Source organism: Equus przewalskii, chromosome 5, assembly GCF_037783145.1.
Source record: "Equus przewalskii isolate Varuska chromosome 5, EquPr2, whole genome shotgun sequence".
In the NCBI taxonomy this organism is placed as follows: Eukaryota; Metazoa; Chordata; class Mammalia; order Perissodactyla; family Equidae; genus Equus; species Equus przewalskii.
Window position 1 is genome coordinate 47,067,451 of NC_091835.1, and position 27,727 is coordinate 47,095,177.

General features: G+C 39.6%; 1 protein-coding gene across 16 annotated transcripts in view; it reads left to right on the forward strand.

Moving 5' to 3' along the window:
* The first annotated feature begins 995 nt into the window (after window positions 1–995).
* The window catches only part of PLEKHA5 (pleckstrin homology domain containing A5), a 231,173-nt gene continuing 204,441 nt past the window's right edge, over window positions 996–27,727 (forward strand). For 13 of the 16 annotated variants that reach the window (XR_011540317.1, XR_011540318.1, XM_070620706.1 and 10 more), the window contains exons 1-3: window positions 997–1,330; window positions 1,480–1,559; window positions 3,881–3,938. Coding sequence is in view for 14 of the 16 variants with exons in the window: in XM_070620706.1 (XP_070476807.1) it covers window positions 1,239–1,330; window positions 1,480–1,559; window positions 3,881–3,938 (230 nt within the window). In the remaining 2 variants the exon portion in view is untranslated. Of the gene's footprint in view, window positions 1,331–1,479; window positions 1,560–3,880; window positions 3,939–6,140; window positions 8,028–27,727 lie in introns of those variants that run through there. The other 3 variants (XM_070620739.1, XM_070620740.1, XM_070620710.1) reach the window with 3 other exon arrangements.

Sequence of the window (27,727 nt, forward strand, 5' to 3'; positions counted from 1 at the left end):
ATTATTGAACTGTGCATCCTGTTGGAATGAGTCATCTTGCTGCAAAGATGCATAAGCAATTCCAAGCGTGGCCGAGGACCAGAGACAATAAGAGGCTACCCACCCTTAGGTGGTGTTGAGGGAGAGCTCAGTTGAAGTGAAATCTGCCCTTCTCTTGTTCACAGAACAAAAAAAGGGGGGCCGGGGTATAAGACTTTAAAAATAAGTATAGCAATGTGGTTATACAAATAGACTTCTGAAATACTAAAGCCGGTTTGAATCCACGCGTTGCCACTTACTACTACGACCTTGAGCAACTTACTGTTTCCTTAAACTTTATTTTTCCCATCTGTAAAATGGGCATTATAATAGTATTTATAGGTTTTTGTGGGGAATTAAAAACGTACACCGTTGCAAGGACTCTGTAAAGTTAGCTGTTATTGAAATTTTGGGGAGATAGGGGAAAGTAGAAATCCAGATTGATAATAAGCGAATCTTAAAAAAAATGTGAGAGAAAGTCAAGTTTTTATTTTATACAACATTACGTGATTCAAGGGGCCTGGGAAGAGGCAAACTTGTTTTGTCAGGTCTGACTCCACGCCTATTTCTTGGGGCCACGGTAACTGGTCGAACCTTTGATATCTGGCACACAAAACACAAACAGCAAAAGCCTTCCGTGTGCTTTAATAACAACAGCTTTCTACTTGAAAGCGATAGATATTTGAAAAATCTCTTGGATATCCAATAGCTCGTATACAACAAAGCTCAGAGGCTGCGTTTCTGTTGTCTGAAAGCGAGAGCAATCGGGGGCGCGGGGATTATGCTCCGTTTGAATCGCGCTCTGGGCTGGGAAGCCTTCAGGCAAAGCCCTGGGGGCAGGACGCGGTGTTTATCGATCCTGGAACCTTCGCTTGGCCGAGGGGCGGGGGAGCGCGGGAGGGGTGCGGAGGAGGGGTCTGGCCGCGGGGCGCGGCGCCGCCCGCCCCTCCCCCGAGCGCGCGGCGGGGCGGCCGGCCGGCGGCCGCGGACGATGCGGGGCGGCGGCGACGCGGGCCCGACCCAGCCGGGCCGGCGGGACGGGCGCCGCCCGAGGGGGTAGGGCGCGCGGGGGCGCGCCGGGCCGGGGAGGCGCGCTCCGGCCGCGCTCGCGCCGCGCTCCCCGCTCTCCCTCCGCTCGTTCGCTGGCTCGCTCGCTCCCTCCTCCCTCAGCAGCCGCGGCGGCAGCAGGAGCAGGCGGCGGCGGCGGCTGGGGATCAGACATGGCGGCGGATCTGAACCTGGAGTGGATCTGCTCCCTGCCCCGGTCCTGGACTTACGGGATCACCAGGGGCGGCCGCGTCTTCTTCATCAAGTAAAGAGCCGGGGGCGGCGCGGGGGCCCGGAGGGTGCGGGGGGCTGGCCGGCGGGGGAGCGAGAGCCCGATCGGTGCCGCTCCAGCCCCCTCGGCTCCTCCCGTGCCCCCACTCACGCTCCGTCTCTGCCCCTTCTCTCCCCCTGCAGCGAGGAGGCGAAGAGCACCACCTGGCTGCACCCCGTCACCGGCGAGGCCGTGGTCACCGGGCACCGGCGGCAGAGCACAGGTAACGCGGAGCCCGCCGGGCCCGAGCGGAGTTGGGCTCCGCCGGGAGGAGGCGGCAGAGCCCGGGCCGCCGCTTCCCCGCAACCTGCCCCGAGCCGCGCCGCCGGGCCCGGGAGGCGGCGAGGTGGGGCGGAGGCCGGCGGGGGCGCCGCAGGTAGAGGGGCCGCGGGGGCCCCGCCGCGGGAGTTCTTTCGAGTCTCTGGACGCCTCTGTCGCCTTAGCCTTTCATCCCCGCTTGGAGACGGCGCCCTCCCCCATCCCAACCTGGACACCCCCACGCCCCTAGGGTGGCCGACCCGCCTCTCCCTAGAAACCTGGAATCCTGAGTTTTTACTCCTGCGGCCACTCCTGAATCCTCCTACCCCTTCCATCCCCCATCTCACCCCTTGTCGCCCTTTAGGAAGTCCTTTCCCACTCCCCTCTCTGCAGCCCGGGACCCTGCCGCTCGTCTGCCGGGAAAATTTATCCACATCCTCTCCCTCCTCCCCAGAGAGCTGCCTCCTGCCGTGCAGCTTCCTCCTCCTGCTAGGTGGGACTTGTGGGTAGGTGGCTGATTGAGGAGGGGGAGGAGAGGAGTTTGGGGGTGCTGCGATCCTCTCTGTGAAAGAGAACAGCTTAGGAAAAGCTGGGTGCTTTCCCTCCTGCCGCCGGAGGAGCAGCCGGAGCCGGAGGAGGCGTTTGCAGCTGCAGTTGCTGGCCAGCCGGATTCAAAGTCCCCGGCAGCCGCGCAGAGGTTGCACAGACCGCCAGGAGGCAGTGGGCGTGCTAGGGGGGTGTCCCGTGTTGGGTATCTGAACCCTAAAGGGAGGGGGTCGGCAGAGAAGCGGAGCTCTCTGGTGCCTCTGGTAGCTTGTTTAAACGCTAAATGTGAGTTGAGCTGGAGAAGGGCTGGTCTGGCTTTCTTTTGTCATTCTTTGTTTACATTCGTGAAACTTGTTTGTCTTTGAAATGTAACATGTGTTCCTTACTGGCCTGCCTCTCTTTCTGGGGATTGGAAAGGCTTGAGAACAGTTTGGGTCGAAGGTGAGGCCGGCTTCAGCAGTCCTTTAGATCTGCCCTCCGGGATACTTTCTCTCCAACTCTGAGATTCTGTGAATCTCTTAAAGTTGCCAGGATATTGAACATGCCTCCTTTCTTTCTTTAAATTAAATTCTGGAGTTCAGTGAAGTGACTAATACCTCCAAATTTGCAAAAAGGTGGAGGAGGAAAAGGAAAGCTGGTGTAGCAAGCGTGCTGAGGTTACATTTTTAAGGCTTTTCTGACTAATACACTGTCATATTTCTTAACTCCCCAGTGCAGTCTTTGACTTAAATATACCTTTCAATGTTTTGCACACATTTTTCAACTTCCATGGCCTCTTTGCCTTACGGAGAGTAACAGGTGTATTTCACAAACGGCAATATGGTGTTGAAATTATTTATTCTAATCATCTTGTGGAATTATTTCATGTTTATTTTGGTTATCTGTGATCTAAATTTGTATTCTACATATTCCCCACAGATTTGATCACATTCACACCACAGGAAAATTTTATTCTCTTAGATGATTTCACATTAATTTTTTTTTTTAAGACATGATCATGATTTTTTTCTGGCTTGATTTACTTTGCTTTGACTCTGTGGTTTTGCACACACATCAATGGCTTTTTATTTCACAGAGGTATTATGATTAAATCCAAGCCACTTGTCATTTGTGAGTAATATGTAGCACATAAAGTTACTATTGTTCATCTGAATTATTGCTAGGTTTATTACTTGAAACTTCCCATCTCAAAGTCGAGTCTGAAGAAACACACATGTATGAGTATGTGAGGTTAGATTTCTCTTCTCGTAATTGAGTACTTAGGAAGTTCTTTCTCATCAGTGACACTTCCTGGATGGATTCATTTATGTAGCTGAAAGGTATGGCCTTAAATAGTTAGGATATACCTAAGAAGAAGCAGGTGTTGCCTTTTATGCACAGTTTTTTGGCCAACCAACCACTCATGGGTATTTTACCTAGGATTAAAAGGCTTCCCTTTGCTGTTTTGGATGCCAGAGCATAGTTCCTCTTCACTCTCCTCTTTGAAGTGTATAATCATGTCAGATAATCTTTAATATTGTTGATACTTTTCTGATGTCTTTAAATTTGAATTGCTATTTTTCCAAAAATGATGTTATATCTACCATGAGTTTTGTTACAAGTCCAACACCCTTTTTCTGGTTAGAAACCTACTTAATGAATGAAAATAGCTGATCATGACAAGGAATAATTAAAATAGATTGAAATTCATTTTGCTGTCCCATTGAAGTAATACTGATTGTGAAATATATGTTTTTCTAGATTTGCCTACTGGCTGGGAAGAAGCATATACTTTTGAAGGTGCAAGATACTATATAAAGTGAGTGTTTTCGTTATGATTTTTTTCCTTTGTAATTTAAATGTTGTGATTAATCCTCAGTTGAATAGTTGTATGTCTAGATATGATCATGGTTTTTTAAAGTATATCATATTCTATTGACTTTATCCTTTATATAGTGTTGGAATTTTGAGAGAAAAAATGACACTTTTCGTTTTCTTCTGTTATTTGTGTGGACATTCATTGATTTGGAAATTAGATCATTTATGGCCACAATTAATGTTTTTGGTGCTGCCGTATATATTCCTGGGGACAGCGCATTGGAGTATTTTGTCTTTCGCATGTTACCGTCTTTCTTTTTTTCTTTCTAAGGAAATTCTGTTCGTGTGCGTTTTGAGCAGAGCTGTTAGTAAATAGTAAGAGTGAGTTAAAGCTAGGTCACAGTTTGATGAGCCATGGCAGAGCTGAAAGTGGAAACAAATACTGAGTGTTTTACAAACATCTGTTGGAGCATTGTTTGTAATTTGCCTCAGTTTATTTCAATACATAGAAGTTTTACAAATTCATCTAAATGTTTTACTGCTATTTGTATTTGAATAAAAGGCTTTCAGTAGAGGTTACAGAGGAGAGATGACCAGTCAGTCCTAACCTTTCATTCTAGAAAATATTGAACTCATTTCTATTCAGAGTTAACTTGGTAGTACTTGGAGACAAATAACAATGCTTGAGGTCAACATTATGTAGGAAAATTTTTTTAATCCTCCAAGGGAAAATAAAGGTGGTTTTATCTTCATTCTAAATTAGAAACTGTTTCCTTAAGAGCTTATTTTTGTTGTTTTAACATTTTTTGTTTACTTTTAAGGAACTGAGGCTTGAAAGAGAATGCTTAAATACAAGATTTGGTTGCGATGTCAATAGTCTATTATTATTATTATTTATTACTAGCTAGATACTTAGCTAAGGCACTTTATTTCATTGGGCCCAGTAAGTTATTTTACTAAGTGACATTTTTAAGATCATGTCATACTTCCATTACATTGTAATTAGTTGTATGGTTTTAAAATTTTTTAGAATGATATTTATATAAAATGTCAAGGGATATTTATAAGTATTAGGAATGCTTACTTTTGCATGTAGAAATGAGAAAGGAAAAGTAAGATACAGGAATGGAGTAGTTTCATGATGTGGTCCTTCTCTGGATATTTTCCAGTTAAATCTTTTATTTGGAGATTGTGCTATACATTATTGGATGGCCTAAAAAATAAAGGCATGAGTAAAGTGCAGAGTCATGAGGAATTTTTCTAGTAGTATTTTTCATCCTGAATTAAACTGAGTTTGTATTGCCATGAAAAGGGATGCTGCTTTTTTTCGATATAGTATTGATATTTCTGAAGAAAGGTAGTTTTTTTCATGGAGTTTGTTTATTTTTATCCAATATAATTTTGACTACTGTACATTAAGCTTTGCTGGTCTTAGATGAATAGGGTTAACACTACAGTTCTCAGTAATATTTTCATTTCCGTAAATGTGCACATTCTTGGATGAATGTTTATTTGACAGTACAAATGTTATTCTGTGTGGGCTGAATATGTATTTTTTAATTTAGAACTAAGCTGTTAGAAAGACCTTGAGTTTTTTTTTGTTTTACTGGCCGTTTTGATTAGATTTTCTTTTACGTTGACTTAAACAAATTGGAATCTTAATTGAGTGTCATGCCTACATAAGTTTCTCAGGAAAATGAGGACGATATTAAGAAAGTTGTAATAATTTTACTTTAATTCTGAATATGTTTTTAAATTAGTGGGTTTTAATCATATGGTATTAATAGACAGCCGATAATTCTGTTCAAAAGTAGCAATAAATATTATATTATGGAAGTAATTTGTTCTAAAATTGAGCGTGTTATAGAAATATATCACTCATTAAACTTCTTTGAAGTAAAATGGTCATCAACAAACATATGATTTGTTGAATGTTAGGTGCTACTGCTTTTTCCTTTCTGAGTTGTGTCAGAAGACTAATTTTTTTAAGATTAGTTAAATCCCTAATGTAGGCTGTAATGTCTTGGAAACTTTTTACTTCTTGTGTTGTTGTGAGCAAGTAGTGATGCTTTATCATTCTAATATGATAGGGACACTACTTTTATCTTTTTTTTTTTTAAAGATTGGCACCTGGGCTAACAACTGTTGCCAATCTTTGTTTTTCTTTTTTTTCTGCTTCCCCCCCCCCCCCCCCCGTACACAGTTGTATATCTTAGTTGCAGGTCCTTCTAGTTGTGGGATATGGGACGCCGCCTCAACGTGGCCTGACGAGCGGTGCCATGTCCGCACCTAGGATCCGAACCCTGGGCCGCTGCAGTGGAACTTGCGAACTTAACCACTCGGCCACGGAGCCGGCCCCTACTTTTATCTTAAACTTTACAATTTACACAGTGTTTTCACATGTTTTATCCGGTCTGAATCTCCTTTTAATCATGAAGTAGTTGGAAGAATTACTGTTTCCATTGTCACGCCAAATAATAAAACAGCAGAAACATGCCATTGGAACTTAGAGTCTGCAAAGACAGCAAGATGAGAAACAGCAGGACCATGAACTATATTTAGAATGCTCAGAGTAGAAGAAAGGATGGGAGTCTGAAGTAGGAAAGTGATTAATGTTGGTGGATATATTTCTCATTGTTGATTCTTTCTTAGATGAAGAGAAGAGATTATTGATCAAATTACATATAAGAAAAGGTGATAGAGTGAGCGGGATGGATTTTGTTCACAGGAAGAGGCAAGATAGAAAGGCCAATAAAAGGCACGTTGACCCTCTTGCTGTTCCCAATCCTGTGTTCCTGGGAAGCGCCCTTAGCTAGAAGGGAGACCTAAAGAGTTTGAGTTGTGTCTGCTTTTGTTCCCAAGTGAAGTACACTTAACTCTCAAATTATTTCTCTCCTGAACAAATGCTGGTGGTTGTTCAAAATGGCAGATTGCAAGGAAGAATTTATCTTTGTATAATATTTTGATAGGATTGGTTGCATCTCTGGGGGCGGTAAGGAAAAGAGCATTGGAGAGGGGAAGAGTCAGAAGAGCTGGACTTGGTCTTGACCTTGTTGAGGACTTTACAGCTCAGTCTGCATGTCTTTAAATTTGGCTGCCTGGAAAAGGCAACTTCTAAATGCCAACTCATTTTTAAGTTTCTGTGAATTTTATACTGTCCTGGGAATTTAAAGTATTCTACGAAATAATGAACTCACAGTACGAAGAAGAGATGCTGTGGGAAATAGGGAAAACTACTTAGCTTTCCTATCCTGCTTCACTATTTTAGTCTCTCTCCCTAAGCTTTGTATAGATAACCAGAGATAAGCATGAAGTATGTAGTGCCAGAGTTGTGTGTGCTTTCTTTCTGTTGCTGCATTTTGTGCTTTGTGTAAATATCTTGCCTAGAGAGCTGCTTGGAAACATTTAATAGTGCTCAATTGAGCCGAGGACCTGATCAGAGTTAACAGCGCTATAGATGTGAGTTGGATAATCAATTTATACATTTTTTGAAATTGGCTCTTTACTGTTAGGTAAAGTTTACTGTTTACTGTATATTTTTTTTTTTAATGTTTGTTTGCTGTTTACCGTTTAGGTAACAGACTATTTCATATAGAGAATGCATTTTACTTTAATCCATTTGGCCAAAAAATGTTAATATTTGGAAATTCTTTATTGTAAAGATAAATATTTAACTTTAACTTTTTTCTGAGAAAAGTATTTTTTCTGTGTGCCTTAAGCTAGCCCGCCTCTAAATTATTTTATTACGTGTGGGTGTGTAAATACGTATGTACAGAATTTGAATTTGATTACTGAGTTTTGCATACTGCTGCTTAACACTAATTCATGCTGTTTATCTTTAGGAAGGATGCTGAAAATTATGAGTGAATTTTGTAATTTATAAAGTGTAGCTTTAAGTATTCAAATAACTTAGCTCATAAAGTACAGAAGATAATCTTATATATTTGAAAGTTATTAAGCTTTCTGCTTACTCCTTGAAAATATTGCTTAAATGACTGTCTAATGACAGGTCACGGTAGCTTGAAATGGATGTGTCATTGACTGTTCCTTTGTGCTTCAAAGCTGTAAGATGGTTAACTTCAAGTGCCAGGTAAATCTTAAAACAATGCTCTCTGAATAGTGAGAAACTTTGTTCTGGTTATTTAAAGGTCATTGTCTTACGTGGCAGGATTGTGGATCAAAAAGTCTTTGCAGGGTAATAAAAGAGTATGTAAATTTCGTGAGGTTATATTTTCCTATTGCTTTTTTCTTGACTTGAAATTTCAAGTTTTGAAAGTTGAACTTTTTCTTAGATATGCAAATAGAACACTTTTATTTTTGACTAATTATGATAGCTGGATCTAAGGTGTGCTAAGAATTTCTAACTAACCCACAATGAGGAGAGTTCTAGTATGAAATAACCATTTAAGGTTGCAAATGAGGAAAAAGTCTGTTTCTTCATAGATCATCACAATTCAAACTGTGAGCCAAGATAGGGAACATAACTGCCACAGGACATTAGACTATATTACTGTGTATTTGCTATTTAAAATTGTTTGGTACATTAGTGCTGTAATATTATAATTGAATATAGCAATGTAATGCTTCAGAAGAATTCATGAATATTATATTCTTTTTCATATTCATAACAGTTTTGGACTGTAATATGTAATCCTTATGTATGTAAAGCACTTTGTGCTCATTAATTAGGCACAACACAACTATGAACTATGGTTTCAACCTTCAAGGAGTTTGTAATATAGAGAAAATATGCGTTATATTAAAAGAGAGAGATGGTGTCGGGAACATGGACATAGCATTAAATTAATTTAATCTTCGCAATAGCCTTTTATTCTTAGCTTTTTTTTTCAGATGATGAAACTGAAACTTAAAGAGGTAAAGGGCCTATTGTAGGTCATATAGCTTCACTGTTAGTCACTAGCATTCAAATTAAGGTCTCTGGGCTAAAACCCCTCTATACCTGAAAATACAGGGCAGTATAAACAGATCCTATAATATGTATCCCTCCCTAAATGGGTTGCTTGGGACTAGAGGTATCATTTCATATAAACAAGTAACAGTGGTTAGCTCAGTCAGCCAACCTACAAATAAATGCTTGTTTAACCGCCTAAAAACTTGCCGACTAGCATTATATTAACAGAGTCTTGGAATTTGGTTGTTCCTTTACACGCACCCAGCAGTGCCTAGTAAATGCCAGGCACTGGTCTAGGTGCTGGGGGTTATGATGGAGACCCTGCCTTCCTGAAGGCCTGAGTCTAGTAGGAGAAACCAGTGTTAAAAACAAAAAAATGAAACAAACATGGAATTTAAAAATGGTATCTTCATAAAGGAAAAGTAGAGTGTTCTGTGACAGTAGAAAGTTTACTGTAAATAGCAGTGTTTCAGTGATAAAATGCATTTAGAGTTTCAGTCAAGATTGGGATGCCAGGACGTCCAACCACAGTGAATGTTATGGAATCCCATTGTCCTTCTTTCTGCCCGAGGACTGCTGCTCAGAACCAGGCCCGTTCAGTGTCCTCTACTTGTAGTCCCCATGTACAGCTTAATGCCTAGCATCTAGTCAGCCTCTAAATAAGTGGTGTCTCTGCTGATGATGCTGGCTTCCAATCTTTGAAGGAGTTAATCGGGATAGAACAAGATGAGTCCCCACAACTCAAATGGTTGCGTTTTGAGAACCCTGTCTGGATTTCTCAAATGATTTTTCTCCTAATTTGGATAGACCTCTTTGTTTGATTTTCCTTCTTCTCAAAGTTGGCATATGTTTAGGAAGGGCGAGGAAATGAAGAGTAGAAAAAGATAAGATTGGTTGGAAGAGTCAATGAGTTGGAGGCCCTTGAGACTGGCTGGATGTAAACATCCCTATCTAGCCACTTCTGTCTGTCCTATGAAAGACAGAGAGTTTCTTAATATTTGTTAACAAATGCTCTTGTCCTATGACTTTTTCATTTTTCTGTAAGAGGTATGAATAAGTTGGGGTTAATGGCAAAAAGTTACATGTATATACGTGTATTTGTAAATTGGAGTTAATAGTGTGAAAAATGATAGTAGTTGTCTGTCAGATGGCGTCATAAGAAATCAGAGGAGGAAGAGGCAAATTAGGCCAAGCCATCCTGGAAAAGCTTGAAGGAAGAGGTAGGAGTTGAGCTAGACCTGAGGGTGTGGATGGAATTCAGATGGGTTGATATAAATGACTGGTAGGGTAAACTTATGCAGGTGGCAACATGTATAATGTGTATGATGAATAGTGATAACTACCCTGCAGGTAAGTGATGCTAACGTAGAAAATGCTAGGATAATGAGAAGTAAAACTAGGAATACTGTTTGGAGCTGTGCTGTGTCTGGTCTTTGAATGTCAGGCTGAGATTTTAATTTTCTAGGCAAGCCATTGCAGATGTTTTTTGATACAGCATTAATAGCATAAAGTGAACGTTTTAAGGGAGATTTTAATACAGGCAATATGGATTATAAAGGGGCAAACCTGGAATCAAGGAGACCAATTCTGGGTCTGCTGCTGTAATCTGGGAGTTAGTTGCTTGAACCAAGTTGGTAGCAGCGGAATAGAAAGGAAGGAGGCCATTGATCAAAGATATTAAAGAGGAGTTGACAGGCCTTAGGAGCCTTGCTGAGCTAGGAGGCTGACAAAGAAAGAGAGCTCAGAAGCTGCTCAAAGCTTTTGTGTCCCCGTGGCTACAAGAATCCCTTAACCAGAATAAGGGAGTAGGGGGTGGGGAGAACTCTAGGTGGAGGTGTTAATGATGGTTTGGTTTTTGAGCTGCTTATCTTGAGAGGACTTAGCATTTCAGGTGGCTAAAATCTGGCCTTTCCGAAGGGCTCCCAACATTATCTTCTGTTCCTCCCTCCCTCATGAGAAATCCCCCTCCTACTCTCCCACCCCCCACCCCCTGGCCAAACCCCTACCTCAGCTACCTAATTGGCTGTCTACATATATAGAGATCCAAGCCAGGGATGTTATATTCATCCATACAATTATTCGTTCAACAAATACTTATTGAGGCTTTGCGAATGAAACAGACATGCACCTTGCTCTTAAGGAGCTTATAGATAAATTAGTGGGAGAGAACGTAATAAAATAATCACAGAGATATAATTGGAGACTATGATAAACACTGTGAAGTATACATCATGCTTTGACCAAGGTATTGAGAAGACTTGGCCCAAAATGGGGCTTCCTGGAAGAGGCCTTTCTGACAAACATAAAAAATAAGCCCACCTCTGAAAGTTCAGCTGTGAAATCCCCACAGAGTGGATCAGAACAGAGCAATTACGAAGTCACCTGACAGATGAAGAATAAATAGCATCTTGGGCTTGAGACTGGACCGTAACCTGAGTGAAAGTGTTGCCGTATCTAAAGAAAGACTTGGTGGGAGGTTGGTGTGGTATGGGAGTTTAGAGAAAGGAGAGAAACTGCAGCAGAAGTCATTCTCTGCCGTCTAATAGGGAGCAAAGCTTGGCCAACTGTTTTGATTAGTTCAGTCCCAGGGGCACGTTCTTCCAATCAGTCGTTCACTGATTCATTCTTTCTTTCAATTCTCCAACACATTTTGAACTCACAGTTACGTGCCTTAGTGGTTGGGATACATCGTTGAACAAAATAGACTGAAACACCACCCTTCTGGGGAGTGGAGTGGTGGGGGAGGGGAATGTCAGATAAAGTAAAATAAATATATTTGATGGTATGTAAGGATATATAAATGATATTAGAGAAAAATTGAGCAGAGTATGGAGGATCAGGAGAGGAGTGGTGAGGAATGAGCGTGGGAGAAAAAGGAGGTGAAATCAGAGCAGGAGCGGGCTGGACTGTGTGGGGGCCTCATTGGTTGGTGTAATTGGTTATCAGTCAGTGAGATGGGAGTCATTGCAGATCTGAGCAGAGGAGATGCGTGACCTGATTCACCCTTTGAAAGGGTCTCTAACTGCTGTGTTAAGATGAGATTTAGGGGGCCTTGTGGAACCCCTTCGGAGTAAGTTCCGTGCCCCATCAGATTCTTTCCTTATATTTCTCCTCCTTGGTACTTAACAGGATTATGATTAAATATTTAATTGTATAACTAAATTATATTTATTTCTTTTAAGTCACCAGTGATTATCAATTACCATTGATTTAATAACAGCTTTTCAGAGGGAAAAGAGAGCACCATGGCCATATTAAATAAACCCCTTGATCCTTATTTCAGAAACAATATGTTTAAAAAGTACTTGTTAGAATCAAGACAACGCTTTTTGACACCTGTTGGCCCACACCATATGGTAGGTAAGCTTCGTGAAAAGCAGTCTTGTTCCTTGCTGTATGTGTTCATTAGGCTGTATCAGCCTAAGTCTTTCTCGTCGTAGTTCCTCAATAAATATTTGTTGATTGAATAAATTTTGCTAATGATCTTAATTCCACACTATTCAGAAACCTTATCGTTCGGTCTTTGTGAAATTTAAATAGTCTCTCCATGTGACATTTCTCTGGCCCAATATGAATTAGTCAATCAGCTGTTTCTCCAGTTTGGTTTGTGGGATTCTTCTCTGAGAGATAGATAGGATCTGCTCAGAGGCCTGACTGTAGGACTTGATCCGTGATGAAGCCAGGACAGTGCCAGGGACCTGTCAGGCCTATGTGGAGATAACCAGAACCCAGACCTCTCCGTTGACCATGCCATTTCCATTTAGAAGCTTTCACAGTTCAAGCTACTGTGGTTTCTGGAGAACCAGGGAGACGTTGAAGTCTGTATTGTCACGAATAGTGTGGGTAAAATGAATGCAGTCCAAATCTTAAAATTCTGAAGTCCGTGGGGCCTCTAGAAATGTGAGAGAGAGAGAGAAAGTGGTTCTCATGACGTACAGATGACAGAAGTTCCTGAGCCTCTTGGGGAACTCCCTGGCGTCTTAGGAGTAGCCTCTGAAGTATTGGGAATTATTCTCCAAAGTGGCCAGTGACATCAGAAGAACCCTTCTGGACTGTTAAGTCTCTGGAGGCAGACAATGTCATAATCATCTTTATGTTTCCAGCACCTGGCACACAGTAGGCAATTAGATAGTTGAAATGAAGACCTATTATAGATTGTAAGAAAAGCAAGTCTTTACCCAAATCTGAATATCCCGGGGCATTTTTCTGCTTCTCACTTGTCATCTAGTCAGGATTCTTATTGTGGCAGATGTCAGTGACCCAAAGCCAGCTAGTATAAGCAAAAGCAAACTTATTTTTCCACATTAATTCTAGGAGTGACAAATGAATTCTTCAAGGCTCTTCACCCACCTTTTTTCCCTTAGAAAGCGTCTTTCCACTTAACCAGAAAAGTGGTTGCCCACAGCATACTCTTTTAGCTTTTTAACACAAAAGGTAAAGTTTCTTCTCTATTCCCAAATAAAAAAATCTTGGACAAGGACTCTGACCACCTTGGATCGCATGCCCACTGCTGGAGCAAAGACTGGCCCTCTAGTCTCCAGTAATTTCTGTCCGTGGCTGTAGCCGAGGTTACTATTGGCAAGCCTTCCAGAAACGACATGATGAGAGAGAAAGGCCCAATTCGCTGTAGGAAATTGGGGTGTGAAAGATTACAAGCTCAGAGGTCTATTGCTCCTCACTTGTAACATAGTGCCAAGTGCTAAAGGCCAGGAAGACGGTGAACTGGAGCATTTGCAAACTTCTACGAAATGATAGTGATCTTCAAGGAAGCTTTTTGCCTTACCTTGCGGAGGGAGCAGTTGAATGCATGAAGGATGATTCAGGCCTGGACCTGGGAGGAGGAGGAAGTGCTGAGTCTAGAAAAAACAATAGAAACCAATTTCATACTGGCTGTCCTGAGCAAGAGAAATTGAGGAAACCAACTATGATTTAATACAAATGGCAGTAGAACCGCTGTGATCACAACTCCACCCTGCTCTGGTAGGCCAGGGGTTCCCTCTGCTTCTTCTGAGTTTCCTGGCCACTTCAGAGAATAATTCCCAAACAGCGTCAGTGCTTGAGTAATGCTACCAAAGCTTGTTTGCTCCATACCTACCATGTTCTACGAGGTTTTTTTTTCTATTTCATTCAGATAGCTTAGATTGTTTTCACATATTGTATCTTTGGATAGACATGGTCTTAAAAAAAAGAAAATTTGCCTCTGAGATGAAAAATAGTTTTAGTCTTCATATTGAATTTATTCCAACAGCTTTTGCTGAACCTGGTTGAAGGTGCACATAATACCCATTTTATTAAATATTTATTATAAAGCTATTGGCCCTAAAATTTAAAACTCAATAAAATAGGATAGTCTGGCAGTCTTGAAAAGAAATAAGGAGCTTCTTGCCCAGTTTTCATAGTGTAAGGCAATGATAGACGGAAAGTAACATGTTACAGTTAGTGTCAACTTTTTTCTCTGTTGAAAATGCCTCTGTTGTACTACATTGATTTTTGAAAACTTTGTTCCATCACAGAATATAGATGCATTCTAATAATGATGGCATTTAAAAAAATTTAATGAAGAAATATCAGAGAATAATTCCAAATCAAATAATACAACTCTATCTTAAGTATGTTTGCTTTTTTCTAAGCTGTTTTATAATATTGTGTTTTTTCCTCATAATAAAGTAATGCATTTTTATTATAGGACATTTGGAAAATACTGAAGAGTATAAAGGAGAAAATAAAAATCACCCAGTCCCATTATGCAGAGAGAATTTCTATTGATATTTCAGTACATATACATAATTGCGTACATAAATATTTTTAAATATTTGGGTCTTACTGCTAATACTGTGTTGAATACTGTTTTCATTAAAGTTATATTATGTGTCCTCATGTCATTATATATTTATTCAATAGAAGATTTTGTAATAACCATGATGTTCTGTCTTAGGAATATATAATAGTTTAATCATTCCTCTATTTTTAGATGGCTATGTTGTTTCGAACTTTTTGCTGTGAGAAAAATCCTTATGTAACATTTTCATGTGCATGTCTGTTTCCTAGATTTAAACTTATGGGGGAAAGAAATGAGCTTTTTAAAAAGTTCATTACTTACCATTTTGTCAAGTTGCCCTCTAGAAGATTTGTTCAAATTTATGTTCTCTTCTGCGATAAATACTCTTGATTGGACACATGAAATGTAAAGGTAACTGATGGAGAATCCATATGGATTGTTATTAGTGATTCAGGTAGTTTGGAACAGGGATTAGTCTTCATTTATGTGTTGCTGCATAACCAATTACTCCAAAACTTTGTGGTTTAAAACAATGATTTATAATTTCTCACCTTTTTTTGGGTTGACCAGGCTCAGCTAGGCTGTTCTTTTCTTCCATGTGGTATAACTGAGGTCACACGTGAAGATACATTTAGCTGGAAGTTGGCTATGCTTGGAATATCCAGTGTCTCTCTCCTCATGGCCTCTCATCACTTCATGGTCTATCTGGAGTTTCTTTATAACATGGCAGCTGGCTTCTAAGAGGGAACGTTTCAAAAGCACAAGGCCCAGGGTGCAAGTGCTTCTGAAACCTCTGCTTGCATCATTCTTGCTCATGTCCTCTTGGCCAAAGCGAGCCACATGACCAAGGCCAAAATCAAAAGTGGGAGAGGACTACACAAGGCTGTGAATACCAGGAGGTGTGGTTCTTTGCAGACCGTTGAGGTATTGGAATACCAGAGATGGTCAGTCAGTTTCAACTAGCATCCCAACTCTGATTAAGTAGGAGTAGCAGTTTGGAGCACTATATTCAGAAGAATTTGGAGAGCAGCTTCTGGATCAGTAGGAAAGCATATTGTGATAAGCTAGTGATGTTTGCAAGGGCTTAGGTCAGGAGATGGGTATACTGGTGTATTTACCATCCTTAATTTAATATCTATGAATTTATCTCATAAAGCCACAAACTTGAAAAATAAAAGTGATTCATGAGCTTGCATGTAAGCTTAAATAATGTAAAAACATTTGGGTACTTGAGTAAATTGAGTCTTATGCTTTTGTTCATCCTGGTTTCACTTTGACATTTAATACAATTGGTAGTAGAAGATGTCACTAATTGGTATCTTATGCTAGATTAGTTTGCAGAATACCCATGTTTTACACCAGGACTGCTCTTTCCTGTTGCTGAGTGAAAAAGCTGTAGCAGAGTTCATAGATGAGGAACAAAGTACCTCTGCTATTGATCAATGGGTGGGTGGGTGGGTGGATGGATAAATGGATGGATGGACCGATAGATGGATAGATAGATAATCTCACATATGTATGTACTTGGGTGTGTGAGTTTGTGATTTTAAGTGCTTGACTGAGTTGCCACTTTGACCTTTGGCTTAGCTCATGTGATTTAACCAGTAATTATCAGTGGCAATATTTAAGAGTAGGCACTATAGCTGTCTGAATTTCAAGGGAGATTTATAGGAAAATGTTACTGTTCTTCCTGATACAGTAGTGTGGAGAGTCTCCTTCTATGGTTTTCCCTCCCCAAGAGGTTATATGTATCAACAGTTTGTTCACTCTTCTACTCCCCTTCCTTTGTATTTACATACCTATACATATATATACATACATACATATATATATCTTTTAAACCAAAATGACTTTGTCCTGTATATACTATTCTGTGAATTTTCCTTTTTATTTTATAAATATCTTACTTGGGTCTTTTCATATCAGTAGTTAGAAGTCAACACACTTCTTTCAGTAATTGTAAAATATGCTTTGATTATTTAGCTATATCCCTATTGTTGGACATTTAGTTTTTCCATTTTTTTCTCAATTTGAAAAAGTATGGTAGTGAACATACTTATACATAAACTTTGTGGTCATATGCAAATATCTTTATCAAATAGCGGTTAGATGTGACATTCCTGAGTTAGGCTGTATGTCTATTTTAGCTTTTGATAAATATAGTAAAATACTGCTAAACACCATAAATGGGGTCCAAAAATATTGAAATGGTTAAAATGAATAATTATAAGATTAATGAAAAACTATATTTTTCAGTAAGTCCATGGAGTCACAAAAAATAGAAAAGTGGTAAAAAAATGACACGTGCAAAACTGACTGCGTAATGAATTAGAAAGCCCGCTGTGATAACAGTGCATTCGCTTCCTAAATTCCTTTGGGAATTGGAGTCAGGCCAACTATTGGATCCATTGACATCACATTCAGATTAATTTATGGTTTTTCTATTTGTGGTTTACAATTAGGCCATCTTCCCAAAAACCTTCACTGTTTTATCTTCTCATCATGCCATGTATAGGATTGTATGCCTCTCTTGTCTCCTTGCCAGCACTTGGTATTACCAGCCTTAAGTTTTGAGTAATCTACTGGACAAAAATGACATCTTGTTTGAATTTGCCTGCTCCTGGTTTTGGCTATGCTTGGCGTCGGCTCCTGTATTTGTTACCTATTTGAATCTCTCTGTCAGATTGCCTCTTCCATATATTTTCTCTGTGGTTCTATTGTTATGTTTATTAATGATTTATGTTATATATTTATTTGTACTTTTGATGTCTGGGGTCAGTTAGCTTAGTAGAGATCTCCAGAATATTTTTGTCGTGTACCCGTACAAGTGGAAAGTTTTTGATTATATGTCCTCATATGTATACTTATTTATAAATTATATACATGTATTGCTGTCAGTTCATGTCTTACATATTAGTAAAGCTATTTTTTTCCTTATTTTATTGCAATTTAAAAATAGATATAAATAGGGGTGCTAACCTATCCACAGCCCAATGGAAAGTCTAGTGTGCATCTACGTGGAAAACCAGAAGTTCAGAGCACAATATGATTTGGGCCCTTTACAGGCCAGTTAGATTTGCCAAGAGGAACATGCTCTTTGTTCATTGACCACAGTGTGCCTATTTGTAAGCCTGTGGGCACCGAGTACTCCAATGAAGTGGACGGTAGCCATGAATTAGACCTTGGCTCTGTTGCCTCTGTTAGCCATACTCCTTTGAGAAAATTGCTTAATCTCGTTAAGTACCAGTTTCTTCATGTGTAAAAAGGAGAGGATAATTCTTGCTTACCTATTTTATAGGCTTATGATGTTGTGAGTTAATTTATGTGAACAAACTTTGAAAAACTGTAAAACATGGTATAGATATGGAATACATGGGTATGTTTTAAGTTCATAACATGGGGTATAAGAGAACACGCTTCAGTGTCATGCTGTCATTTTAAGCTTAAAATGCATGGCCTACCAGTAGTGGCTTAAAAATATCATTCTTTTAAGTCTTCATCCTGTGTAGATTTTTTTTTTTTTCTGCTGTATCTCCCCAAACCCCCCCTGCACACAGTTGCATATCTTAGTTGCATGTCCTTCTAGTTGTGGGACGTGGGACGCCGTCTCAACGTGGCCTGATGAGCGGTGCCATGTCCACACCCAGGATCCGAACCCTGGGCCGCCACAGCGGAGCACGCGAACTTAACCACTCGGCCACGGAGCCAGCCCCCTGTGTAGATTTTAAAACCTCTTGAAGGTAGGAACTGTTACACACGATAATCAATAAGTGTTTGTTGGTGGTAGGTTAGTGTACATTTAATAACATACATATGTGGCTTTTAAGATACTGTTTTCTATTTAAGAAGGCCCTGTGATTTAGGAATTAGAAATCAGTTTATTTGTGAAATACCCAGTGGGACTAAGGAAGACTTTCTTTAAAGAGTAAAGTAGCTATTGTCCAGGGCTGCAGATAAAAGGCAGGACCTAGCTTTGAATGTATTCTCCAGGGCAGTGAAGAATTCAAGGCCTTGTAACATTAGGGACTGTCACGTAGGTGGGTAGAACTGAATTATAAGGAAGACAGTATATGATATAGTGTACCCAGGAGTCACTATTGAAAAGACAGTTTTGAATGTAGGTGTGGCTGTTTTAAAATATATATATTATAATTTTTTAAATGAATGAGTTTAACTGTAGAATAAATTATGATTGTCTCTAGAAGGGGGTGGATGGAAGGAGGAGAACTCAAAGAACTGAACCCCTTATCATTGATAAAAAGGAATAAGAAAACCGATTGTAACTGTGTAAATATATAGGTTTGAAATATTTAAAATGTATGAATACTCAGCCTCTGCAAAGGTGCTGGAAAACAGGCGCTCTCCAGCACAGACTGCTGGCTGTCACAGGCCGGGCCCGGGAACCGTAGTGGCTAGAGTAGGCCGAGACTAAGAACTGTGGGCGATGGGCCAAGCAAGGTCACATTCCTTCGGAACACTCTCCTCTCCTTCCCTCTCATTTGATTCTCAGAACAACCCCACGGGCTAGAAAGCAGGACAGGCCTGGTCCAGTTCAAGTCACTAAACCGTTTGTGCTTACCCAGATGAGTGGGAAGGGGAGGTGGCATATATATTTATGACATCTATTTTCAAAAACTTAGTTACTTAAACTCTTGGAGGAGGTAGAAAGTGCACAAAAAAGAAATGAAATCCTTTGTGAATTTGGAAAAAAAAAATATGTTTCTCAGAAATAGTTCACCCTGAGAAATTTCTGTATTTCAGAAAAGAATGATGAAAGCACAGGGAAATCAATTACTTATTTTTTTCTTAGACACAGGAATCCCGGGTACATTTTGAACATTTACCTGATAATCCAGATTTTTACAATATCAAGTCAGCCCCTCGTTATTCTCCTATGAATGATTTTCAGTCCAGCTGCTGTCCCTTTCTCAGCGGAGCTGCAAAAGAACCTCTAAATGGAAAACAAGCAGTATTATTGTAGGAGAAATAAAATCCTTTGATGGGGTTCTAAATCCTTTCCGTATACTATAACAGTTCCTGCCTGGCCAGCTAAACCCTCTTCCTGATCCAGCCTATTGAAGCCTCATTGCAGAAGGCCCTGAAATTAAAATATTTTACAATTTTTGGCTTCAGTTCCTCAAAAACATTAAAGGGGAAATGTAATAGAATGTCTGAGTTGAGTAGATAGGATTAATTAATCTTGCTCTATCAGTTCCTGCTGTATAACAAACCATCCAAAAACTCAGTGGCTTAAAATAATAACTATATATTGCACACATGTCCCTGGGTTGGCTGGGGGATTCCTCTAGTTTCTCTTGGGTTCGCTCTTGACTGACATCAGCTGTGGGTCAAGTAGGAGGCTTTGCTGATCTTAGCTGGTCTAGAATGGCCTTATCTGGGATGGTGGGAATGACTCAGCTCCCTTTTACGTGATCCTGCGGTCGGCTTGCGCAGGCTTGCCCTTGTGGTGAAGGCAGGTGTCCGAGCGAGTGAGCAGAAGTGTTCCAGGTCCCTTCAGGCCTGGGCTCCAAATTGGGACAGCGTCTCTTCCACTGCTTGCTGTTGGCGGAAGAAAATCACAAGGCCAGCTCAGATTCAAGGAGCGGAGAAATAGACTCCATCTTTCGAGGGAAGAGTTGGAAACTCATTGCGAAGGTTGTGGATACGGGGAGGGACAGAGAATTGAAACATTTTTGTAATCTGTATAGCATACATGCCCGGAAATTACTGAAGACAGCTAAAGTTTATGGTTCCTGTATCTCAAATATGGGATTACACTTGATGATGGTCACACTGCTCATCATATATTCCTTCAATTACATAGAATATTAAGTGGATATGTGTATAAGATTCTTCTTTATTAAAACAGTTCCTAACTCCTATAGAGTAGGATTATTTTTTTCTTTTCATGATGTGTTTAGTTGGTTTGGTAGACTCATTGGGGCAATGGCATTTTAAGGTTCAGAGTGGGTCCTAGTACTTCTCTTGTGGGGCTGGAGAAGATACTGTAAGTCGCAAAGTGTTTCTCAGGTAGCTTTCAAGTCAATGACCTTCCCTATCCTGCAAACAGCCATTTTGACAATGAGGTCAAAACTCATTGACCAGGCACTTGCTGTTGTTACCATGTTTTATTTTTCTCATGACCCTTCCCAGGGCTCAAGTTCTTGTTTATTTACTTTTTTGTTGTCGGTCTTGTGTTACTGGGATGTAAGCTTCACAAGAGCAGGGACCTCCACTGACCTGTTCACTGCTGAATTCTCAGAGTTTAGAATGGTGCCTCCTTCTTCTTAGGAGATGCTCAATAATATTTGTAATGACAATTTTGTGATAAACAAGTCAGCAACTCATTAAAATACAGAGTGTTACATGCTGTGTCTCTGGTACATTTTAGGTGCTCATTAAGTATTCGTGGAATCTATAGGGAGGCTCATGGGTGGTGGGAGCTCAGAGGAAATGAATAGTTGGAGCCACAGAGGGTTTTTCCAGATGAATGCAATGAAAGGCAGATGAGCAGGAGAGTTTAGGGTATGATAAATTTCTTGAAATTTTAGACCGTTGAACTTCAGGCTGGGAAAGAGAGAAGTGGAGCAAGAAGAAACCTGAAGGATTGGGATAGAGATTCGCCCAAGACCAGAGAATCCCCATAGGGGAGTAGTGAAACATGCTCGCTGGGAGGTTGGGGTTGTGTTGCTGCAGCGTAATCACTGAAGTAGTGATCTGAGATGTGCCGGCTTATGGGCATCACCGGGTCCTGGGATTAGGGATCAAGGGAATGAATGAATGGCTCAGGTGGTTGAAGGACCTTGAGGAGTAGGGAATAAACAGTTTATGTTTGAGAGAGTGCAGCAGCACAGCTGACCTCCTCAGAGGAAAGTATTTGACAGCCAGAATATTGGGTAATGCTTTGAGAAGAGGTTAAGGATGTAGGGGAGTTTGCTCATAATGGAGCATCACTTCCAGAGATAGTTTAGTTTACAAAATAGAGGCGGAGTGGAGGCTAGGTCAGGGACAGAGCAGAGCCTTGTAGAGCTCATGCTGGGTCAGGGGATGGATTGGGAAAGGGAATGGGGATGGCATGAACGTGGGCATTGAGAAGCTTGATGGATTCAGGGTCAGTAGAATCTTAGAGAAAGGTGACCCTGGGACCAACACACAGAAGCTGTGGCTCATTTGGCCAAGAGTAGTGGTCAGCCCAGGAATTTCTCGGTTCCGTCTGTGTGAAGAGGGTTTAGGTAGACAGATTCTGAACTCTTAGGAGCTTTCATACTAAACAGATATCTACTCATTTATTGCTTCAGTATTTTTGCTGTAGTTTTTCATATTTGAAATATCTTTTTTATTAGAAATGACATTTTACAAATGTAAACTGTTTACAAATGTGAAACTTTAATGATACATGCAATAGTAAAGGACAAGGATGAGGATTTTCACATTAATATTTTCTGTTTTTTGGTCCTGAAGTTTTTTTACATTGGTATTAACAGAAGTAGATGTTTTAAATGTAAATATTTAATCTTTTTCCTGTTAGTCACTTTGGAAGTTCAAACTCTGTGGTGAACCAGAGCAAAATTTCATAATCTTGAAACCACAAAGTTGCCTAATAGACAACAAAGTAGGGATGACAGCGGTGGAAGATTTTACAAATTCCCGGAACCCCCTGGAAATAATTTTAGGAAAAGCATTTGACTGTAAGCTCATAAATAGGGACTCTTTAACGTGAAACTAATTAATAGTAATTATTTCTTGCCTTTAACCCCTTCATCAGACTTGTTCCAGTGAAAGGAGCGAGGCAGGTTAAAATAATCTGTAATTTTAACTGTCTGCTCATGGAATACAGGTGACTTTATTTTATGCCATTAGCAATAGTCTAAACTGGGGGGTCACATAATATTTCTTTCGCTACTACTACTTATATGTGATGCTAAGAATTTTTACCACCTTTTTTTGGGTATGTGTTTTATTTCATTATGAAAAATTTAATGCATACCAAATGGATGTAACATTTGTCAGACAAAGAAAAATAAGATGAATAACCACTGCGCATGGTACTCAGCTTTAGGTATAGAATATGTCTGGGACCTTTGAATCCCTGCCCTTCCTTCATCCCATTCCTCTCTCCTGAGCCCCTCATAGGCAACTACCATCCTGAATTTTGTGTTTATAGCATTCTTATGATTTTCCTTAAATTTTACCATATATGTCTGAGTCTGCATACAACGCAAAGTTTAATTTCCCCTGCTGCTTTCGTTTTTTTTTTTTTTTTACTTGAGGAAGATTGTCCCTGAGCTAGCGTCTGTGCCAGTCTTCCTCTGTTATGTGTGGGATGCAGCCGAAGCAGAGCGTGCAAACTTAACCACTAGGTACCAGGCCAGCCCCATCTGCTGCTTTTTTTTAACTTTACAAAAGTGAAGTCATTTTGTATACGATTTGCTTATTTTGTTACACATAATTATTTGTGAGATTCATCCCGAATTGATGTGGTTTATTTTTATGACTGTGTAGTATTTTAGCGTGTGGTTATACTACAAGTTAACCATTTCCCATTGGTGCACGTTTGTTTCCTATTTTATTTTATGGCTGTTATGTGAACATTATTGTATGTCTCCTCATGCACATTTGCAAGGGTTTCTCTAGAATATATAACTAGGAGTATAGGTTGTAAGGTTGAGGTTGTAAGGTGTGTTCATTTCGACTTTATTGAATAAATCTAAATTATTTTCCAAAGTGGTTATCCTAATACACTCCCTCCAGCAGTATATGAGTTCTTGTTGCCTCATATCTTTGTCAGCACTTGATGTTGTCCATCTTTTATGTGTTTGCCCATCTGATGGTTGTCGAATGTTTACTTAGTGTGGCTTTTACTTTGAATTTCCTGAATTAATGAAATTAAGCCTCTTTTATTGGGTTCATTGGGTATTCATGTTTCTTGCTCTGTGAAATGCATGTTTATATCTTTTGTCCACTTTTCTTGGCGTCTTTTTACTTAGGATTTTTAGGAATTTGTTTTTGTTTATTAATTATAGACAGTAATCTTGCAAATCTACTCTTCCAGTTTGTAGCTTTCTTCACTTTCTTTAAGGGATCTTTTGGTGAACATAATTCTTAATTTTAATATAATTATTTATCAATCTTCTGTAAGTTATGACAGTATTTTTTTTTCTGTCCAGTCCTTTTATTTTTTTTGTTTTTTTGATTTTTTTTGAGGAAGATTAGCCCTGAGCTAACTACTGCCGATCCTCCTCTTTTTGCTGAGGAAGACTGGCCCTGAGCTAACATCCATGCCCATCTTCCGCTACTTTATACGTGGGACACCTACCACAGCATGGCTTTTGCCAAGCGGTGCTGTGTCCGCACCCGGGATCTGAAGCGGCAAACCCTAGGCTGCCGAGAAGCGGAACGTGCCAACTTAACCACTGCGCCACTGGGCTGGCCACCAGTCCTTTTATCTTTTTCCATTGTAGTCTTTGTATTTCTTTATGTTGCTGGCTAGTACCTCCAGTACATTGATAAATAGAAGCAACTACAGCTCCGACTTAAAAATAATTGCTTCTAATTTACCATTAAGAATGATATTTAATGAAGTTTCTGGAAGATATCCTTTCCAGGTTAAGAACGTTCTCAGCTATTCTTGGTTTGGTAAGAACTTTTATTACGAGTGAGTGCTGAATTTTATCAAATATTTTTTCTGCAGCCATTGAGATGATTTCTTTTTCTTTTAATTTTCTAACTCAGTGAATTACTATGAATTGTATTAATACCGTTCTTAATGGTAAACCAACCTTGCGTTCTTAGAATAAACCCAACTTGGTCATGATGTACTTTCTTTTTTATACATTACCCCCTTGGGTTTGTTGATAGTCTGTTTAAAACTTTGCCATTGATGATAATAAGTGAAATTGCCCTGTTTTCCCTCTCTTGTGCTGTCATTGTTTGGCTTTGATATCAGGGTTATTCTAGGCCCAGAAAATGAGTCAGAGCGTATTCCACTTTTTTGTGTTCTGGAAGAGCTTACATGGGCTTGGAATCAATTACTGAAATAAATATTTGTTATTTTCAACTGTTGTGATGACTTTTCATTTTATCTGTGAATTTCTGTCATTTAAAAAAAAATTTTGAAATTGTGTTATCAGATGCATTTAAGTGTAGAATTATGGTTTTTTAAGTGTAGAATATGTCATCAGGATGAATTCAACATTTTATCATTAGGAGGGGACCTCTGCCTCCATTGGTACTCATGGCCTTGCCTATTTTAATTTTAATATATCATACCAGGTTTCTTTTATTTGGTAGTTGCCTCGTATAACTTTTTCTACTCTTTTACTTTTAAAAAAGCTTTGTTTATCTGTATGTCTTGGACATGTCTCTTTTAAATAGTGTGAAATGGATTTTTATCCAGTTTGACAAAACCTTTTCAGTTTGGAAATTTAGTCAACTTATGTTTCTTGTGATCACTGTATATTTAAAATTATTTATGCCTTCTTATTTTGTGCTGTCCTCTTTTATACTTTCTTCTCTTGGCTTTTTTGATTTTTAAGATGGTAATCTGTATAATCTTTTACATTGTTTAGACCCCAAATGCTTGGGTAGCAGTTGATAATGAATTTTCACCTCAGAGTTGACTTACAAGAAACATAGATGTCAACATGTACCACAAATTCAATAAGAAGTTATTAGAGGAAGTGCCTGATAAAAGGTCTTCATAATTTTAGAAGAGCTAATTCTAAGGAAGATTACTGATCTTTTGTGTAGGAGGAGTAAGTTGAAGATAGTCGGTCCTCTGTATCTGCCAGTTCTGCATCCACAGACTCAACCAACCGCGGATAGATATAAATATATACCATGTTTACAGTCGCAATTGGTTGAATCTGCAGATGTGGAATCCGAGGTGGAAGGGCCAACTAAGGGTCTTGAGCATCCGCCAATTTTGGTCTTGGTAGGGGGTCCTGGAACGAATCCCCCACAGATACTGAGGGACAATCGTATGCTGGTTAAATGCTTTTCACTTCTTTCTGGTTTTTTGTATTCATCAATGGAAGCAAAATGTTTGGTGTGTTTTTTCGATTTAAAAACTAGAATCTTCTGTTAACAGACTGATATTTATATTGGCCTTCTGGTGATTTAAAATAAAATGTCATTTTTTTATCAAGACATCAGCCAACACTAAGTACCTTCTGTGTTAAGGTCTGTACCTTGTGGATACAGAGAAATGATAGGCTTTGCCTGGAAGGGGTTCATCTGCCCCAGTGTTATCTATTGATGTTTAGTTCTAATGCCAGGTAAGAGTGAGAAACTTCTTCCTTTCTATGGCAGTATTGGGCTAACCCTCTAGGTTCATACTGACATGGCTGAGGCTAGGGAGGAAAATGAAGCAAACAGATGAGAAGTGGTAAGGGAGTTAGAAAAGTAGGAAGGAATATGACTGGAGGTGTGCAGGTGGGATAGACTGGCACTGACAATTTCCTATTTTTCAACAGATTATTTAAAGGATGGACATAGGCACTCTTAGTCCTTATCAGAAAGCTCATTGTCACATAGTGGGAAGACAAGCTCTATGTAAAAATAACTTAGGTGTATTTTTATAGGATCTGTTGTTTTACCTGGCAAGAAGGAAATCCGGACAGTCCTAAACTTGTTTTGATCATGAGATTAAATAAAATGCTTTTATTAGATGCTTCTGAATAATGAACCCAAGTTTCCAGTAAGAGAGCCCCATGCCGGCAATGGGAGAAAGCAAGATTCCTTCCTGTTAAGTCCCTAAACCTGGCTTTTTCTTCAGGTCCCATTTGTATATTGCTCTGTTAGATTTTAGTCAGACATCTACCTGATCTAATGTAGTTTGGGGACCTGTAGATTTTTTAATAAGCTTTGGAATCACCAGTATCAGGACTTTAAATGTGATCTACCTGGAATCAAATGGAATGTGTTTTCTTCTGCAAAAGAAGATAACGATTTAAAGGTATGAATCAGAGTCCTGGGCATGCAGTATCATTAGTCTTTATCTAGAATCTGTTAGTGCTCTGCACTCAAAATTGCAAAGGCGACAAACATCTATCAGAGATAGAATTACTTTCTCGTATCCTCATAATAAATCAAACACATGGGGAAGAATAGTGATGGTTTCTGGCTTCTGTGGAACCAAGCATGGTAACACTTACTGACCCGAATATACTAATTCGCCCTCCACAACTCACGTGGCTCTCTGAAAATAACTCATCTCTGATAGAATATCTGTCTTCAGAGACATTCCTGAAAAGTGTACACTGAATGAAGGCTCCTTCTCTCTGTAGTAGTTTATGTAGGCAGGCCCAGATGTACAGAGAAGGTAGTTTCTGTAATGGCTGCATGTTATTTTTGTTTGCTTTTTGAGAGAATTATTTGTATTAGAAAGTAGTTTCCATTTTGTAATCCTGTTTTTTGAGGTTTCCTATATCAGTTTTTATCTATTGCAGGGATCTCCATTGAAGCGTGTTCTTTAATTGGTAGAGGGATCAAAAAGGTTACATAGGAGTATTTCCTAGCTTTGTTGTTGTTGGTTTTTTTTTTCCTTTGGGGAATAGAACTAACCCAGTTATTACAACTTCTGTGAAACAGAAGAGGAAATAATTAGGGATTTTTATAGAGCAGTGTGAAAAGTTAGCTTTTTACTTTAGAAAATGGGTTGTATGGAGTTTCTCAGGTAAAAACCATGTGTTAATAGTGAAACCAAATATGATGCTAAATTTTTATATTTTGGTTTTGGTAAGAGTAAAGCACATGCAAATTCAGTATGCTGTTTAGAGTAAATGTTTCTGGCATCCAAAATGATAACACTGCTGTCTGTCCCTTACTGTGATCAACTTATTCTACTTGTCGCTTCCAAGACTTTCTTTTTTCTTTTGTTTTGTCCAGCTTTGTTGAGCTATAATTGGCACATACCAAGACTTTTTCTTAAAACAGAGCTTCCCCAAAGTAATTTTTTTCAGTCTAGCCTTCTCATGCGTTTGTTTGATATGAACTTTGGTTAGGAATTATGGTTTTGTTTTCCTCTGTCTACAGAACGTGAAAAAAATTCACGCATTTATTCAAACATTTGAACCCCTAATATCTGTTAACCATTGAC